Consider the following 17,503-nt stretch of genomic DNA (forward strand, 5'->3'; position numbering starts at 1 on the left):
TCGTGTGTCACTCAGCATTATGAAGCATGGATCAGCAGATTTAAAAAAAGTACCAGTGTGTTCCTCGTGGCTTGTAGGTTTGAGACCTGCATAATAACAGTAGTGATATACTGCAAATTTGATAAGTGTCTTGCAAACGGGTCTCTAAGGTAAGTCAACGTCTGTCTTAACAACATTGGCTTCTAGGCTAAAAAGCACTGCTATAAAAAAGTGAACTGTGCCCGACAAGCGGTTTCACAGTGCTCTGTTCCTGAAAAGTAACACCAGTGTTAATGCTTTCCAAAATCAGAGACAGCTCCCAGAACTTTGATACAGATTTTAATCTAGCAAATGCACACAGAACTTTGTGTCTGTTCCAGCTGCAACAGCTGACAACCATCTCTGCTATATACGGGGGAGTGCTTTAGAGAATAACCATGCTGGGCAGCCTCCACCACCAGACACCTTAGTGATCCACAGTAGCTACTTCTCAAATGTTCATCCCTTTGCCATGGTTATGTGCCTCCCTACCCGTGGCTATACAGCAGCGTTGACTGGGTGAGTTGATCACAACCAGACTGCTCTGGCCTAGTACTGGCCATCACTGACAATGCCATGTACTACTGTGATTGTCCTAAACAAACGTACCAGCCTGGTGGTGTGCCAGGTGCTGGTTGTTCCACTATCTATGTCCATCATTGCATGGGGGAAAACTTACAATTCCTTCAGCTGCAGAGAACCGTACTTACCAAAGGACTGCTTGAAGGAAGATGTTACTGTGCCAGATGAAGCCTTTTCCCTGGTTTGCTGGCAATGGCAGTAAAGCACAATTCACAGTACAGGACTGCTTCTTTCTCAGCCAAAATAATCAGCTGGTGGCATTGATGCCTCAGGACAGATGAGCATAGTAGCAACGTAACAGTTTTGTAGTCCCAAGCAACAGCCTCTTCACCTGATTGTGAGAGCATATCTCAGATGTCAGCTGAAAAACATGTCTTGCCAGAAAGTGATTTCAGGAGGACTTTGTAACCAGAAATTCCTACAATCACCAACACCAATTGATTTTCTGCTTTGGCAGAACTGATGTTTGGATAATTTCCTGAGAAGTACTCTTAAGCAAGTCAGAGGCTTGCATTGAACTTAATAGCCCGTGCATGGATGAAGGGTCTTGCCCAATAGCATGAGCTGCACAGAAGAGTCTGTATGTTACTAACCTCTCAGACAAGAAAATGGATGAGTCAGGACCTTCAGATTTTGAGAAGCTCAGGAAAAGTAAGGGTAAACTTAGGAAGATGGGATGGGGCTACTTGCTTGTAGATTACATGTGTGAGTAAACAAAAAAAGGCCCCCCAAAAAACAAAATGAAGATGCAAGTGAGAGCCAGAACAACATCTTTAATATCCACTATGGAAAATTGTGACAGAAAATTGCAAAGGCAAAATGACATGACATCAGCTTACCAATGTAATAAAACTTTGAAGAAGAGAATAACCGTGTTGCTGGGGGACTAGCCCTTCTGTGCAACAGATGGGGACCATAATTAGCGTGGTGTCTATCATGGGCACATCCAACTGGAACTGGATTAGGAATTAACAGTCATCTGCGCTATTGTTCAGACCATCCCTGCGATACTCTACACAGTCCATACAAGTATCTGTCTTAAAATAAACTGTGTCAGCACTTGGCTTTGGCTGCACTTCTAAATTGAAAGATACACCCTCTAGGAGAGTGAAGAGTCAGCCTCATTGTGATGCATTAATAAGTCAAGACCAATAAACCTGAAAATCCTTCAGTGATTCAGTGGACACTGGTATCATAAAGTTAATTCAGAGCCAACAATGATTAGTGTTTGATGTGCAACATAGCCATGATGCATAGGAAACAGTGAAGAAACTGATATAATTAAAGTGGCAAAGTCTGTAGAAAAAAGTGCTCCCAACTTGTCTCCCTTAACTTCTTATCTTCTGCTGCAAAAATATGGTAACACTATAGACATCACAGCAACACTGCAGATCTCACGCTATTCAAAGTTTCTTTTGAACCTTCCAGTCAAAGGTGTAACAAGTCATATATATCTTTTGTTTTATTAAAGAACAGTAATGTCATAACTGTAATAATTCACATTTTCAAATTTAGGTTGAACCACAATGAGAAGTTCTAAGTTCTGACCCCATCATGTGGATAAATCAGCTTTTCATTTTAATATAAGGTGCCTGCTTTCAAATCTTCAGTCTTAATGAGATGATCTAACCCGCTCATAGCACATTGGTCTCTGCACACCAGCAGCTGCTCTTTTATTTCTTCCAGAAGACAAGAAGTTGCTAGGGCTGTGGAAGAAATTGCTCCCACTGCCAAGGCTTTCTAAGTAACCATGAGAGCCTCCACGTGACTAAAACTATACAGCTTCCTTAAAGTCTAAGTGAAAGCTGACCAATGTATGCATGGCAATAACACAGTGAGGGAAAGCCATAGGTAAGCAGCCTGATAAAAACCACACGCAAAGTAGGTGGATCCAGTGGCTCAAGTCTAATTTATGTCATGCTCAGTCACAAACTGTAGAAGAATGAGGCCTGTAACTCACTATTCAGCACGGATGAACAAGTCTCTGGTTAATGATCAATGGCTACATAGGACCAGTGAAAGCTGCTGCTTTCAGGCTGGCCATAAACTCAAATTTTTTTTGCTAATGTTTCCTTGGTGCACCCAGAGCACACAGGAGGAAGCTGTCCATTTGTGGTGTTAGATCAGACCAGTGCCTTGGTATCATACTGTCTTGATCTCCTGCCAATAGCCTGGGAGGTGTGTTGAAGGGCAGTATCCGCCTGTCTATTTAGTGAGATTCCAGCATCCTCACATACTTCTACATACTACAAGAAAAGAAATGTTTGCTATGCCAACTATTACTCCCCATGGAAAAATACATGCCCCATTTTACATTAGCACTTCAGAAAAATGTCAGCATCAACCTCTGCAGGCTTTATTAATCTCTTGAGGGTCAACCCCTTTAAAAACATGGTTTTATATATGTTTTCTGCAGAATTTCCATTTCAAGAGCACACCGTAATGTTATGCTGACTTTATTTTCCCTCATTTCAGCTCCAAATGAAACACTTCAGCTGTTACCAGAAAAACAGCAGTTTCTTAGTGTTTAAGTAATCTTGTGGGAGTGAAGGAAGCAAGACATGCCATCTATAACGTTCCTCATCAGTCTAGAGATCTTTCATCCAATATTCAGCAATATGATCTTTTTTCCCCATGGCCTGACAAACACATTGCCCTGCTCCTTGATCTGAGTAAACCTCTGAAAGCAATATCCCCAACCTGAGTTTCTAACACATGATACTTGCAGAACATGCTGGTTATTCCACAGCAGTGTCTCCAACCCATCACGTCTTTTTCACAATGAGAAGAAATATCCGAAAAGTCTGATGTGAAGTAAAGAGTTGGCAGATAATATGGACTCAAACACTGCTGCAAAAGGTCACAGTGAAGAGGAGGAAAGAAAGCTGAACCACATGCACTAATTTCTTAGCAGGCAGAGCTTAGAGGAGCTGAAGAACCACACAGCAGCTCAAAACTTACTGCTAAACTGAAAAGAACATTAAAATTGTGTCAGCCTCATGACAGCTGTATTGTCAATAATGGAGTGTTCTTTCCTAAAGAATTGCAGGCTGACACCTAAATAGGTACAAAACAACTTGCTGTTTGTTTTAAAACAATCTTGGTTATTTCTGCATTTTTAATGAGAGCTTCATTCATTGCTTATGCTGGGAAGAGCTGCTGGAGAGAACCTTACTGCAATAACAGAAACAGTACAGCATCTTTATGACCCTAACCTGCACTGTCTAGTGCACTGGACAGGTAACGGACTCGAAAAGTGTGGTGGTCTTTGTGATTCTCACACTTTGCAGGAGCTTGTGGGCAAAAATATATGCAAACCTGACAAAAAAGAACCAACACAAGCACATGTAACAGACCAAGGGAAAAAACAGAATTTGTCACCTTGTACACATAACCTGGATTTAGACATGGAAACTGGGCAGCATGCTCAAAAATCAAGTACAAAGGAAAATATATGGCCAAGCTTTGCCAAGCAGAAGTGTCTACAATGTGGTCTTAGCCAGAGACAAAAGCTGTCCAGCTCCCAAACTATTTGATTAATGAGCATTCTGAAAATAATAGCTTTTGAGCAATGGCTTTTAAATTTGTTAGTGTCTCAAGCTTTTGCAAAATATGCAAGCATTCATATTTAATTTTCAGACTGGCAGTGTCTTAATAGTGTTCAATTTATTCACAGATAAGCGCTCAACATTGTGCATCTCAGCATTTACGCTTGTATGCATCTATTGTTCACGGATTTTTGACAATCTCTAGATTAGTAAGAAAGCGTTCCTAAACATGGCTGAATTTGTCAGATTGTTCGTCAAGTAGTCCCAGTACCATCACCAGAGAGGTTTCTGGAAATCTGAAGCTATTTGGGACAGGGAGGTTAATTTAAATGAGTTCAACAATCTAGAGAGGGAAAAACTAGATTACTAATTTTCAGAATTGAGGCATTCGGATTCAACATTTGCAAAAAGACTGAAAAACATGGCTTCTGAGTCAAAGCTTTTTATTTAAAAAATTGAAGTTTCAGAGCAAAAGGGGTTTAAAAGAATGTGTTGGCCAAAATAGAGTTTAGATACAACTTAAATAAAATGCCTTTGTGTAGTCCAAAAGCTTTCCAGCAATTTGCTTTATTATTTTATGGGGTTTTATTATTTGTCAGATTCCAAGCTAGGGGTTTTTTTGTGTTTTGAGTTTTCTATCTGAGTTCAGAAGACTTTTTTTTTCTAAACCTCAAAAATTCTCACAGATTAGGAAATTCTCCTTTTCTTTCAGCCTTAATTAGAAACCTAGTTAGCAAGGACCACGCTATGAGGATGAATTTCATTACATCCCAATACAGGGGAAATATGTTACCTGCTACATTAAATCAAGGTGACTTTTCTACTAAACTGGGCATAAGCATGCGGAAGTATGGCTATGATTCTTGCAAGAGTCTCACGGGCACCATCACAGTGGTGGACAACTGCCTTTCTATCTGCAGGTTCTTGTCGCTGTGTATGTGCGGGTAATGGAGGCACTGTACATTGGTAAAAAAAATAACTATAATCTGCCTTAGCAAAAATATTTTAGACTTTTTATTTAGTTGATGTATCCTCAGAAATGCTGTTGTTGTAATCTACATCATGATGTATGATAGAGCTACTTTTTTTGCTTGTTAAAAACCTTGAAGAAATTACCTAAGAAATAATATGTTCCTGGTGCAGGCAGTTCCTGGACAGCTGTGTTTTAATAATCCCACATCCATGATGGTATCTGCTAAATAATTTATCTGGAGTCCTGCAGAGGGAAAAGATTAGTACATAGCCAAGTGGAAGTAAATGTCCTTATTTAGAGGCCTTAAGTGGTGTTTTATACAGCAACCCAGGTAATGCCAGGCCGATCACACGTAATCACCTCTGCACTCCAGAACTTCTCTCTCCTTTCCTTTTATGGATTTATTTTATGGATCTATGTTAAGAGAGAGGAGGAAGGCTGAGCAGAGGGTCAGCTACATGTTTGAAACTTAATCCAGGGTCCGTGACACAATCACGATTCTGTAAGGACATTCCTTATCATGAGGCTGACTTCCACCACAGACGATGATCTGCAGTTCTTTGCAAAGTTCTCTGTGCCACGTACTAATGTAAAGCAGTCATTCTGTGTTTGCATGGCTTGACATATTCCAGGATTTCCTGACTGTTAGGAAATGTTTGTCACACAAACCATGCTAGTAGATTATATAAACATACTTGCTTCTGAACAGCCAAGTGTCTTCTTGTTTCCCCCGAGGATTTCCCAGTCTTCAGCATCTTAAGATGTTCACGCTTTTTTCTCCTTTTCCCCATGGGATTATCAGTTCTGGGACTGTATAAGGGATGTGTCATTCAATATCAGAAAGGTGCCATTTAGTGTACCGGCTTTTGGTCCTCTATCACCAGCCTTTCAGTCACAAAAGCCGTTGCATGTTTATTTAAAAAAAAAAAAAGGAGGGAAGCTCATTACCTTGCACTGTTTTGAAAACAAAAGCACTGAATGTTTGATCCAAACCGCCTTTTAACATGTGTGGGCTTTCCATGGAGTCCTATCAGGTAGTAGCCCAAGTTCAGTAAGGCTTTCAGTACATGTCATGTGCCTGAAGTCTCTGCTGGTTTGGACCATTTTGAATTCCAGCCACCACAGGGGAGACAGCACAGGGGCAGGTTGAAGAACAGCTGGTTTTACTTACCTGAGTGGGGAATGAGTTCTGAGCATATGGAGACACTCTGCTTTAAAAACAACTGCTGTTGACTTGCCTCGAGTGATGATTTCCTGTTGGTGAACCATCGCTGAGCTGCTCAAAGAACTTCCCTCCTTCACATTATACTTAAATCTTGTTTAAATTGTGATATATTGTTCAGAGAGCATAGGAATCAACCCCATACTTCTGCACATTCATTGTGTTTCCTGTCCTGCCTTCAGGATACATTTTAACACTGTTCTTGGTGAATCAGGTTGACAATGTATGAGGGCGGATAGCAACCATTGCTCAGACAGTATTATTTTTTGGATCATTGTGCACACTTACTAGACTTGGGCTTTTCTTATTGGCCTGAACCATTGTCTACATTTTTCTTAAATAATAGCCTGGGTGCCATAGCTCTGAACCACATAAATTGTTTGCATAGTGTGATCCTGAAAGAGGTATAGCAACAAAAGCATCCAGCCCATGCTTGCATGTGAGAATAAAATACTGTATTCATAGGTCTGGAAAAGAATTGTGAGGCTCCTTTACCTATAATTTCAAATACATTTGGAATGAAGAAATAAAATCACTGAAGAGGCACAGTGTTGGAAGAATCAGCCTGCAATACATAAACATGCATCACCACCCTTCTTGCTTTTGCGATGCAGTTAGTACAAAATACAGAAAGCCTCAAGGAAGAAGAAAGGCTATTGAACAACAAAAAAATCATCAGTGAGTGAAAACTCACATAACCGTTCTTGACAGCTGCAATTACCTTTGGCCTGCAGCTGGTCACGAGACTGGCAGGTACCAGCTGGGCAAAGTGTGCCAAGAGACTTACAGAGCAGACAGACAGAAGGGCTCTGGAGCACCTCTGAAGTGTATCTGACAGCCCTGCTCTTCTGTGCCTGCTCAGCAAGGAACATATATCATGACTTTCTGCATCATCTTCCATGACTGAGTAGGGTAGCCTGAATGGCTCACACAAAACCTTTTGTAAAAGGCAATTAATGCTTGGTGTAGACACTGCAGACTCCTGGCTGGGCTGAGCTGGGTGCAGACTCTTCAGTGAGTTTTTGCATCAGTCCTTTCCCATCATGGTGGAAGTCCTACTTTATTTAACCTCTTAATAAGTAATGGTAGGCATCACTGTGGTGACCAAGGCCAGCATATGATTTGGAAATTCAATTTCTCTATGAGAAGCTCTCTTTGGCAGTAATTAGCCAACTTATACCACTTTGCTTTTACAGAACCTTCTCTGTAATCACATATTTGATTTATTGGTCTATTAGTCATAGACCAATTTTTGTGCTGTGCTGTGAAGTCATCTAAAATAGCAAATAAAGCAGCGATATCCAGCAAACAAATCTCTTTCTGCAAATAATCCAGCTTCCATTGTACAGGGAGTAAACAGGTTGCTTTCCATACAACTAGAACTGTTGGCACTTCTGAGGTCCTACAGATATCTATAAAGTCTCAAAGGCATGTAATTGCAGTTAGCTATATAAATGCGTTCATGCATCTGAGATGATATAACTAAATTCAACTTTAAGTTATGCAAATTGTCTGCTTAACTCTCAGACATATCCACTTTTTGTAAACCAATATAAATAGATTACGTTGTGCATTGCAAGACAGAAGTTGGGCTTCATTCAAGACAACTGAAGACAAAGAGGAGAATTAAGATACTGAGCTTCAGAGCTGAAGAGATTAAAAGGAATCAAGTCTTCTCAGTGATCAAAGAAAGGAGCTAAAATGAATCTGGGAAAAATGCAGGCAAGCACAAACCTTAAAACCAGAAAAAAAGCCTCTGAAGGAAGTTTCAGTCCCAACAGATTTGTGCTGTGGATGCAGATCTCTAAGAGACAGACAGACAGAGGAAGCCTGGAACCTGAGACTTACATTGCCTTACATTATTTGTGCATGCAGAAGTCCTGTATTATTTTCCCAAGCCACTAAAGATACAATACATTGTTTTACTAGAAAAACAGCAACTTTTTTGTATTCACAGTCATTTCTTCTAGAAAATAGCTCTGGTATTTTGTTGCAGACAGATTGGGGGGGGGGGGGCGGGAGGACAGAAAATGGCATATTCACTACATTTGAGGAAAAACAAGAATCTTCAGGTTTTTTCTTATTAATTTCCCCCCAGCCTAATCCAATTTCTTAAGCAGCTTAGACTCTTTACATTTCTTATGTTATTACTCCACAGTGGGTCTGGGTGACTTCCTTGATCTCTTTGGAGACCAGGTAATCCCGTGGACTTCAAATGAGGAACTGTTCATGCATGGGAACGCAGGATTCAGAAGGGGGCTGAGTTTCTGCTGTCAGTGCTGTATCAGAACCTGCTTTCTCTCTCCTGCAATCTCAGATGCTGAATTAGGGAGAGCTGGCATTTAAATTTCCTCAGCAATAAATCCCTCTTCTGTGGCTGGCATTGACAGCCCAATCCTGACACCATATTTATGTGATTTCTCATGTACTTTGGTGGTTTTTCTTTGTGCCATTCTTTCTTGGTTTTTGTTGTTGTTATTGATAAGTTTGATTCCAGTTTTCTTGCTTTGTTTCTGCAGGGAGTTCTAGCTGGGACTGTATTTCATACTAATGGCTGAAAGCTTGAAAGATCTCTGGTTTAACACAGAAAGAAAGTAAAGAGTGTTTAACCACAAATCCTCTTGGAATAATTTTTCTGACTGCAGTCTTCTCTTCCTTCCATTTGTCTGCAGGTCTCTCATGATTTTGCAATCAATTTCAATGAAGACAACCCAGAATGTGCAGGTAAAACTCACATTAGGACAGATTGCCGTATTTCTGCTCTGTGCTTGTATTTTTTATTGTATCCCCTGAGTATTGTTTAAAGTGTTTTTTAAAGAAAGCAGCCAGGCGTTTCAAAACCTGACAGACTCCAAGCCATCAGCTTAGCTTTAGAAACCTTAGAAACTACCACACATTAATTTCCTGAAAAATAGGTCCTTTTGAAAGTATGCCATGTTGGACGTTCAGCACTTGAACTTCTCCAAATCACTAGCATTTCTGAAAACTAAAGCCGTGTTTTCTAGATTCATTCCAGATCTTCAGCTACAGCAACATCATAGGTTGTGCAGCTAAGAAGGGCAGGACGTGCAAAAGCAGGCTGTGCACCTCTGTGATCACAGACTCCCTCTCTGTAAAGCCAGTTCTTTGGCCAAACCTATATCAACAGTAGCCTGCTGCAAATCAGCCCAGCGATGTCCAGCACCAAAGGGTCAGGGCAGCAGCTGAAGACTGCTGCAATAGAAGGAAGCATACTTTCATGACAGTGAATGCAGCAGGAGGCTGTTTTAACACAGCGTAAGATATTGGTGCATTCTAGCAACAATCGCTAATCCCCAGTAGTTGGCGGCCAGATTCATGTAGCAGATTTCGCTGTATGTCTTTTATTTGTAAGTGAGGTCTGCAGTGACTGATGCTGTCTTTCTAAAATCTCCTGCCACAATTCACACATTTTGTAAAAGATGAGAATAACAGGACAATAATCTCTAAACAGTTTAACAAGTAATCCCAGACTAATGCTTTATTAGTGTCTTGGTCAGATGATCATTGCTGTCTAAAACCCACAGGCTGTTATTATTCCTTATCCTTCTGCTACCTTCCAAACACTAAAATGGGTGTTTCAAAATGCTCTTCCTGTTCAAATTTTCTAGCTGCTCCTTTCAGCCCTTCTAAGGCTTATTAGTTCAGGTATGGTCAGCAGAATATGTTCAGGATGAGAATTAAGATGCCAAGAAATGAAGTGAGGAAAAGAAGAGAGGACAAGCAATTAAAGGGAAAAAGATATTAAAAGAATTCAGAGTTTACACATCTTAAATGCAGGACCTCTGTTTTCGATTCAGTGGGCATTCCTGCTTTGTTGTTGCATTTAGATTGTTGGACTGCCCCAGCCTCTGCAGTTCGCATGCTTGAAATGTAATTGGGCATAAGTTCTACGGCTGCTTGATGTGTTCACACAGCTTTTTACATTGCTTTTATGGATTTAAAAGAAGCTGAAATTACATGTATGCATCCAGATGTGCCTGTAAGCTTGTGAGCCAGCTTGAAGTTGAGATTTTAGTCATGCAGAGAGTGTGGGGTTGAGGTGGGGAAGAAAAACAGACCTCAGAATATTGTCTGGACCATCATATTATAAAATGTAGTTAGCTTGCCTGCTTCTGAACACAGACACATTGGTGTCCACACAGGGCCTGATCTATTTAAAACATCTCAGTTAACACTGGTCAGTACTAGGTTATAACATATTATGCATGAAGTGTTAGAATATAGCTTTGTTTCCCAGTCTAAATGCAGGACATTTCTGACCTTCTGCATACCTCAGGATAAAAAAAAAAACCCTAGCACTCTATGCAAAGAACACATTTGTTTATCACCCTTTGCTGCCTCTTTTGAGTCCAAGGCTAATTCTTTTATCACGCTGATAGTGTTATGTAATGATTTGTATTGATTGACTGGTACTTGAAATGGCTGTCTCATCTGTTTAGTGCCAGCAGCAGGTCAGAATTCAGACAGACAAACCTGCAAGTAAAGAACTTAGTATCCATACCAAATTATGTATGCAAAATAAAGTGTAACAATGGAAATGAGAGGAGATTAGAAAAAAAGGAAGGACCGGCTCTATGAGCTTTGCATTGGCTTATGTCACTTAATATTTGTTATGTATTTAAACTTTATTTAGTTCTTTTCATAAGACTCAGTTATCTGAAAAGTTAACCTATCGCCTAAAAGGAGTTTTAGGGCTAAGAAGACATAAAAAGATGGTTGCAGCATGAAAGAAGGCCAGGGAAGAAATTCTGCAGTACTTGCACATGCATCTACAAGATATAAAAAGCACTTCTTTGTCCTAAATGATACCATTTAAAATAATGTCCATCTGGATGAAAGCAAAAAATGGAGACAGACCAGAAAACTTGTTATTTAATCATCTGCTGCAGCTTGCTCATCACCTGCCTGTCATGGATGCTTGAATAGTTCCTACCTGTGATGTTTTCTAGATGCTTTCACTGTATTAGGTGACACAGAGAGCAGTAACACCAGCATTTCATGTGGAGGGAGGATGTGAGAGTGAGAGGGAGATAAAGTGCTTAGTGACCACACTATTTCCCCTTGTACTATTGAGCGTACTTGCCAGAAAACAAAGGAAGATTGCTGAAAACTATCTTGCTTTAAACCAAGAAACAGAGGTTGGATCTAAAATAAAAAGTATGTGTCTAATTTGCTTTTGAGGCATGAAATCCCTTTCTCTGTGGAAGTAGTGAGCTTTTGCTGGCACAAGGTAGTCTGAAGCATCATGCTACATTGAATAAGGACTGTGTATTGATATGAAGATCACTGGAATTCATAAAATACAGATATCCTCACCTTTCCTCCCCTATTATCATGTCCATTATTGGAAATTTTAGTATTTATAGCCTTATATTTAGTATATTTATAATACAGTATGTTTATAGTCCTATAATTAGCATTTAGTCTTTATTGTCTGAGGAAGAAAATAAGTGACAACCTCTAATCTGTATGAATGCTTCTACACCTGCATACATTTTACATGCATCTTAAACCCATATATATATATGCATACAATGTATTTCATCAGAGATATTGAAAGTGGATTCCATTTAAAAATTTAGATTTGAATAGTGAGGATAAAGGCACATCAGCTCTCCCTACAAAATAAGCCACTCACATACCCAGTCGGATTTGAATATATAAGGACAGAAGATATTTCTAAAAGATATTAATCTGACATAGAGAACAAGAAATTATGTTTCTAGAATATGTTTCTTTCTAAGACGAAAGCAACTTTCTGACATGAACCATGCTAAATCTGTGTGGAATGCAGGGAGTAAGGTTTATCCCATACTATTTTAATGCATAAGAAAAAAACTGCAGTGTATCTTGTCATCATCTTAGGGAAGATTTATGAGGCATTTATGCAAGATCATTAAGTATATGTAATGAAATCCTTAGCAGGTTTAAATTTGAGAGTTAACAAAAGGTCAGTTTTGCAATATGTAATTTAGTCCCTAGAATCACCAAGGGAAATTTTGTAGCATTACTCTACATTCTAGCCAATCATAGCTATATTTGGAGCATGTTCTTTTGTCTGTGCACACTGCAATGGAAAAATATGTTTATAACTATCTATAAAGAGAGAAGCCTGCATTCTCCGACATTTTTTCATAGGAGGTTCAGGTGTACTGTTGTAAAGCAATTGCAACTCCCTGTGATCTGTTAGTAACAGGTCTGCACCCATATATCCCATATATCCTGTAAACATGGTTGAGTAAAACCTCATGAGTGAACTAGTCTCAGTGGAAGCTGAAACTGGCTTAGGATCTTACTGAAGTCATTTCATTCTTCAGCATCCTCTACAGAGCTCTTCAGTCTATCACTTTATTTCCAACTTTAGACCTCTAATCCTTTAGGTCTGGTAAGCTGGGAGTTCTGAATGGAGAGGCTAATGTGCATCACTTCAAGAAATCCTTCTTCTCAATGATTGAAAACACCAATTTCAATTCTGTGATCTGTCAAGTGTGTCAGCGGAAGTCTGTTCTCCCTGATCTGGCTATATATCCTTAAATGAAAAAGCCAAAAATAGCTAGTTCTCCATCATAACTTCTTGACTAAAGCTCATTTTTCTGTAGACTGCAAAGCATCCTGCTGTTTATTCCAAGATTTCACAGCTTTTGGTCATAGTTGAATTCAACCTGTGAGCAATTATGCAAATCCACCCTGAAAAATTATTTTCTTAGCAGAGGGGAATCAGGTATTTGAAAAGATGTTTTAACTCCTTGACAGCTCTATGTTGTAAGTACAAAGGGTAAATTTGTTGGTAACTACCATGATAAACAGAAATAAATATTTATCTGAAGAGGAGGAGAGAGAAGCATTGAAGTGTTTTTAATTTATGTTTACCCTTTTAGCATGAATCTTAGCTGGTGATCAGGAAGTGGTCATTTACACCTTGAACTGAAAAGGATGGAAGCTATTGCATTGCAAGCTAATACCTGGAAAATAAACATTAAAAACTGCTGGGAAGGAGAAGCATGGTATAATGAACTATATATTACAAATTAGATTCAAGGCAGCTAGAGACAGCTTCTTGGAAATTATATGAAGTTGTTAGTCCTTGCTAATCATGTGATATTTTGAATTTATTCATTAAGAACCTGCCTTTTATTTACATTTTAAACAAGCATGATATTGGTGATGCACTCCACATTTATTTGCCTTTTGTGTGGCTTTTCATGCCAGGAATACAAGGTGTTGTGGAGGCTTATCAGAGCTGCCTTCCCAAGCTGCAGTTGTATGGGCCAACAAACATTGCTCCCATCATCCAGAAGGTGGCAAAATCAGCATCAGAGGAAACCAATACCAAGGAGGCCTCGGTAAGGGCATAATGCTGTGTTTGGCTTTTTTCTTGTCTGATAATGGATCTCTTGTAGGCCATCAAAACAAGGCCTTTTCCTGTATGCGAATCATGCCTTCACAGTTTTCACTAACTGCCTTCACAGAAAGCAGCTTAAGTCTGCGTCAGTTGGAGCAGTGTATTTAGCCTTTATACCTTTGATAGTCATAACTTTAAACTCTTCCCCCACTGTTCTGTTTCCTGCTTTTAGAGCTGTTTTACCGTAACACACCCAGTTCTTCACTGTGGAAATATAAATGGCACCACTAAGGTTACAAAAATTTAGGGGCCAAGCCCTAAAGTGTTGATCATACAAGAAGATGAGTTCAAATGTTTCCCTACATAGACTACCCAATTCCAAGTCTCTAGGAGAGGCTGTACTAAAACTTTATTGTTCAACTAGCAGATTTTTCCAACCATTCATTTGAAAACTGTAGTGATGCAGTTTTCAATTTGCTATTACTGACATGGAGTATCATGTGCCTTTTAGAAACGGGGAGACAAGTCTGTTAGCCTGCATCTGATATAAAACCCATGACAGATTTCTTGGGCTAAAAGACTTAAGCATAGATCATGTTTTAAATATATGTCTTTGAAATGCATTAGGCATATTTTTATCCTGCCTTCCAGACAGAATGGGAGAAAGGGAGAATGAGAGAATTGGAAAGAATATGTGAGTGAGTAGGCTTGAAATATTTACAAGAGCTGTGCTGTGGGACTAAAGGATGTAAAAGAGAACTTGTATACTGCAGCAAGAAAAATACCTATGTATAGGAACAGAATAGAGCGGTACATTGGCATGCATCTCATCAACAGGTCTAGAGCTTTCCCTAAGCTTTCTTCACATGCTGAGCCTTTTTTTAAGTCCTATTAAGGCAGCAGTTCCCAAACATTTCTATTCATGAGTCTGGGCTTACGACTGTCACTCCACTGCTGTTTCCAGGGTCTTGATAGTACCTAGGGTCCTAGTACTAAAATGGGGATTTGCTATGTTTGAATTTCCATACCCACCTAATCCTGAGGTGGCTCACTCTGTTCCCAGTGCTGCCTCTGAACTAGTATGTCATATTGAAAAAGTTGCCTCATTCTTCTAAAACTAAGCTTCCCCTCTTTCTATTTGAAAAACAAATTAATTTTTAGCACGAGTCTTCAAGGTAAAGTCTTCTCCCTGCATGTTTTGTTTTATTCATGGCAGAAGGTGATGAACAGAACACTTTGAGTTTGTATAGCTGTGTATACACAAACTCTAATGATGTGTTGTTGGTATTGCTCATGCAGAGTGACCAAATTCTATGATTCCATGACCTGTTCATTTTGCCTATTAATGCACGTTTGTTAAATGACTCCAGCTGCCAAACAATTCATAAAGGATCCAAGTGAGAGTCATTCTTCCCCATTAACAAGTGAAGATACGTCATAGCCCATGATCCCAGTTCAGTGGACTTTGGAGTTTTGGGAAAGAAATGACAAGCGTGCAAAATTGCTTGCTCTCCTTTAGAGAATGAGAAAACCTCTCTTCAGGGCTCTGTATGAAGTGTTTGAAGATGGATATATTCTTCCCTGAACATGCCCTTGCTCTCCTCAGGGACTCCATTACTCTGCAGAATGCAGTAGACCTGCCATGGTGTGGTGCTTCTCCCACAACCAGCAGTGGGCCACCCTCCAGCTTGCAGACAGCTGCACCCATCCCACTTCCCTGTTAGCAAAGCTCCTCTGCAAAGTGCTGTCATAACCTCCCTGACAGCTCTGCTACAGACTTGTAACGCTTCGATACCCCATTCGTCCCTGCCTCCCACTGGTTCCCAAAGGGGAAAAAAATGTAATAGGAAACTGTCAGCAGAAGTGATTGCGCAGCAGATGGAAAACAGCGCTAGTGAGGACCTCAGGGGTATTCCAGACTTCCCAGCCAAAGTCCTGACTCTCCCAGCCCTAGCAGCTAGAAACCCCCTATTCTACACTGTGCATCCCATGGCTCCCTCCAGCTCCTGGAAATTACCTGAACTACAGCTAAACTCCAGAAGAGGAGAAATTAGTAGCTAAGAAGGTTTGGATAGGAAATGTGTCACTATAAAGGCTCTTTTCTATTTAAAAAAGACCATGAATGAGTTACCAGAAACACCTTATACCAGGAAAGGGCAAGCAGCTTTGGAAGATTAACTAATGATATAATTTTTCATTTCTTGTCCAACAACTTCAGCAATATTTCATCTTGCTGATTCTGACGGATGGCGTCATCACAGACATGGCTGACACCAGAGAGGCCATTGTCCATGCCTCTCACCTTCCCATGTCGGTCATCATCGTTGGGGTGGGGAACGCTGATTTTAGTGACATGCAGATGCTGGATGGCGATGACGGGATCCTGAGGTCTCCCAAGGGCGAACCTGTGCTTCGAGACATTGTCCAGTTTGTGCCATTTAGGAACTTCAAACATGTAAGCTGACTTTTCCATCCATTTCACAGAAGGGTGAATGTATACAACGTATAGTGAATGGGCCCTGGGGCTGGGCCTAACTTTGGATGGGCATGAAGTGTTTAGTAAACCAATGGCATTATTGTGTCAGAAATGGAGAAAAGAATTAATATAGAATGAAATGTGCTCCATTAGTGAGATGGTGGGGGGGAAAGAAGTGATGGGGCAGAATCCATGTGCTTCTTGTGGTGCCAGTCCTTACCTTCACTTTCTCCCTGACTTTAGTTTGGTTGCCCTCCCTGACTTATTTTTCCTGGTATCTGTTTTTCATTCTCTTTGCATCTGTCTTATTAGGGCTACTGTATTCTGGTTTCCATCCTTTCATTTCCACGGGCAGCTGAAATGGCTGTGGATTTGTACTCACAGTGTCCCCCAAGAGGCTGTTTCCTTATTGAAATTTAGGTCCCTATGTTCTCAAAGGCAGGACTATCCACCCACAGCATCCTGGCTGCCTCCAAACCCTTTACTCAAATTCTGTAAAAGAACAAATGCAAGGAAGTGCTCTTACTAAGAGCTTCCCTGTGCCCTCAGCCAGCTGTTCCTGTCTGAGCCCAGCATGGTGTAGGATACACTCTGTAGGAGAGAAAGGGAGAGACCCAGCATTAAATTGCCAAATTTTAAATAATCACTTGGCCATGTACTTTTCTCTCCTCAGTCACCTGCCCTACATTGCAGCATCTGCCTCAGAGACTTTTTCAGCAACTGGGTAGAGACTGTTCACCCACAGAAGGAGCTTTCCCACACAGCCAGATTTTTCAGGGCCCTTTTCCTCCATATGGAGGCATGGATTGGCCACTGTGTTTCTCTGCAATGCTGATCACATCCCTTTTCCTCTGCCTTTCCATCTTTCTCTTCCTTCCTTCCCTTTGTTCCTTCTGCTATATTTAAGTGGTTTTCCAGTCTGTTTTTTTGCTCACCCTGGTGTCTAAGAAGGATATCCTTGGTATTCGATTTGAAAATTTCTTTACCCTACAGTGTAACTAACTCATTCTCCTCACAAGATTGCCTTTTCCCATCTGCTCTCATACGCTACTGATCCTTAGATCTGGATTTGTCACACAGAAGTTTTCAACTCTGGGTTGGTTTTGGTCTGCATATATGTTTGCAGTGCTTACATCCCTTCAGTCTTTCTAGGCTTTTTGTTACCACAGGAGATTTGTTTTTTTTGTTTTGCTACTTCCAAATGACCTTTGTTTTATTTTCCTCTTCTCAGGAATTGTTCATTTTTCTCACTTCAGAATACAATTTTGCCATGTTTGTCTTAGATCTAGATGCACTTCTTTCACAAACTCTAGTGAGGAGT

General features: G+C 40.3%; 1 protein-coding gene across 2 annotated transcripts in view; it reads left to right on the plus strand.

The window, feature by feature from the left end:
• CPNE4 (copine 4) overlaps positions 1-17,503 on the plus strand; it is a 234,934-nt gene that overhangs the window by 211,670 nt on the left and 5,761 nt on the right. For both annotated transcript variants that reach the window (XM_064444130.1, XM_064444131.1), the window contains exons 13-15: positions 9,016-9,067; positions 13,574-13,707; positions 15,925-16,161. In XM_064444130.1, the coding sequence (XP_064300200.1) occupies positions 9,016-9,067; positions 13,574-13,707; positions 15,925-16,161 (423 nt within the window). The remainder of the gene's footprint in view (positions 1-9,015; positions 9,068-13,573; positions 13,708-15,924; positions 16,162-17,503) is intronic.

Source organism: Phalacrocorax carbo, chromosome 2 (genome assembly GCF_963921805.1).
Source record: "Phalacrocorax carbo chromosome 2, bPhaCar2.1, whole genome shotgun sequence".
In the NCBI taxonomy this organism is placed as follows: Eukaryota; Metazoa; Chordata; class Aves; order Suliformes; family Phalacrocoracidae; genus Phalacrocorax; species Phalacrocorax carbo.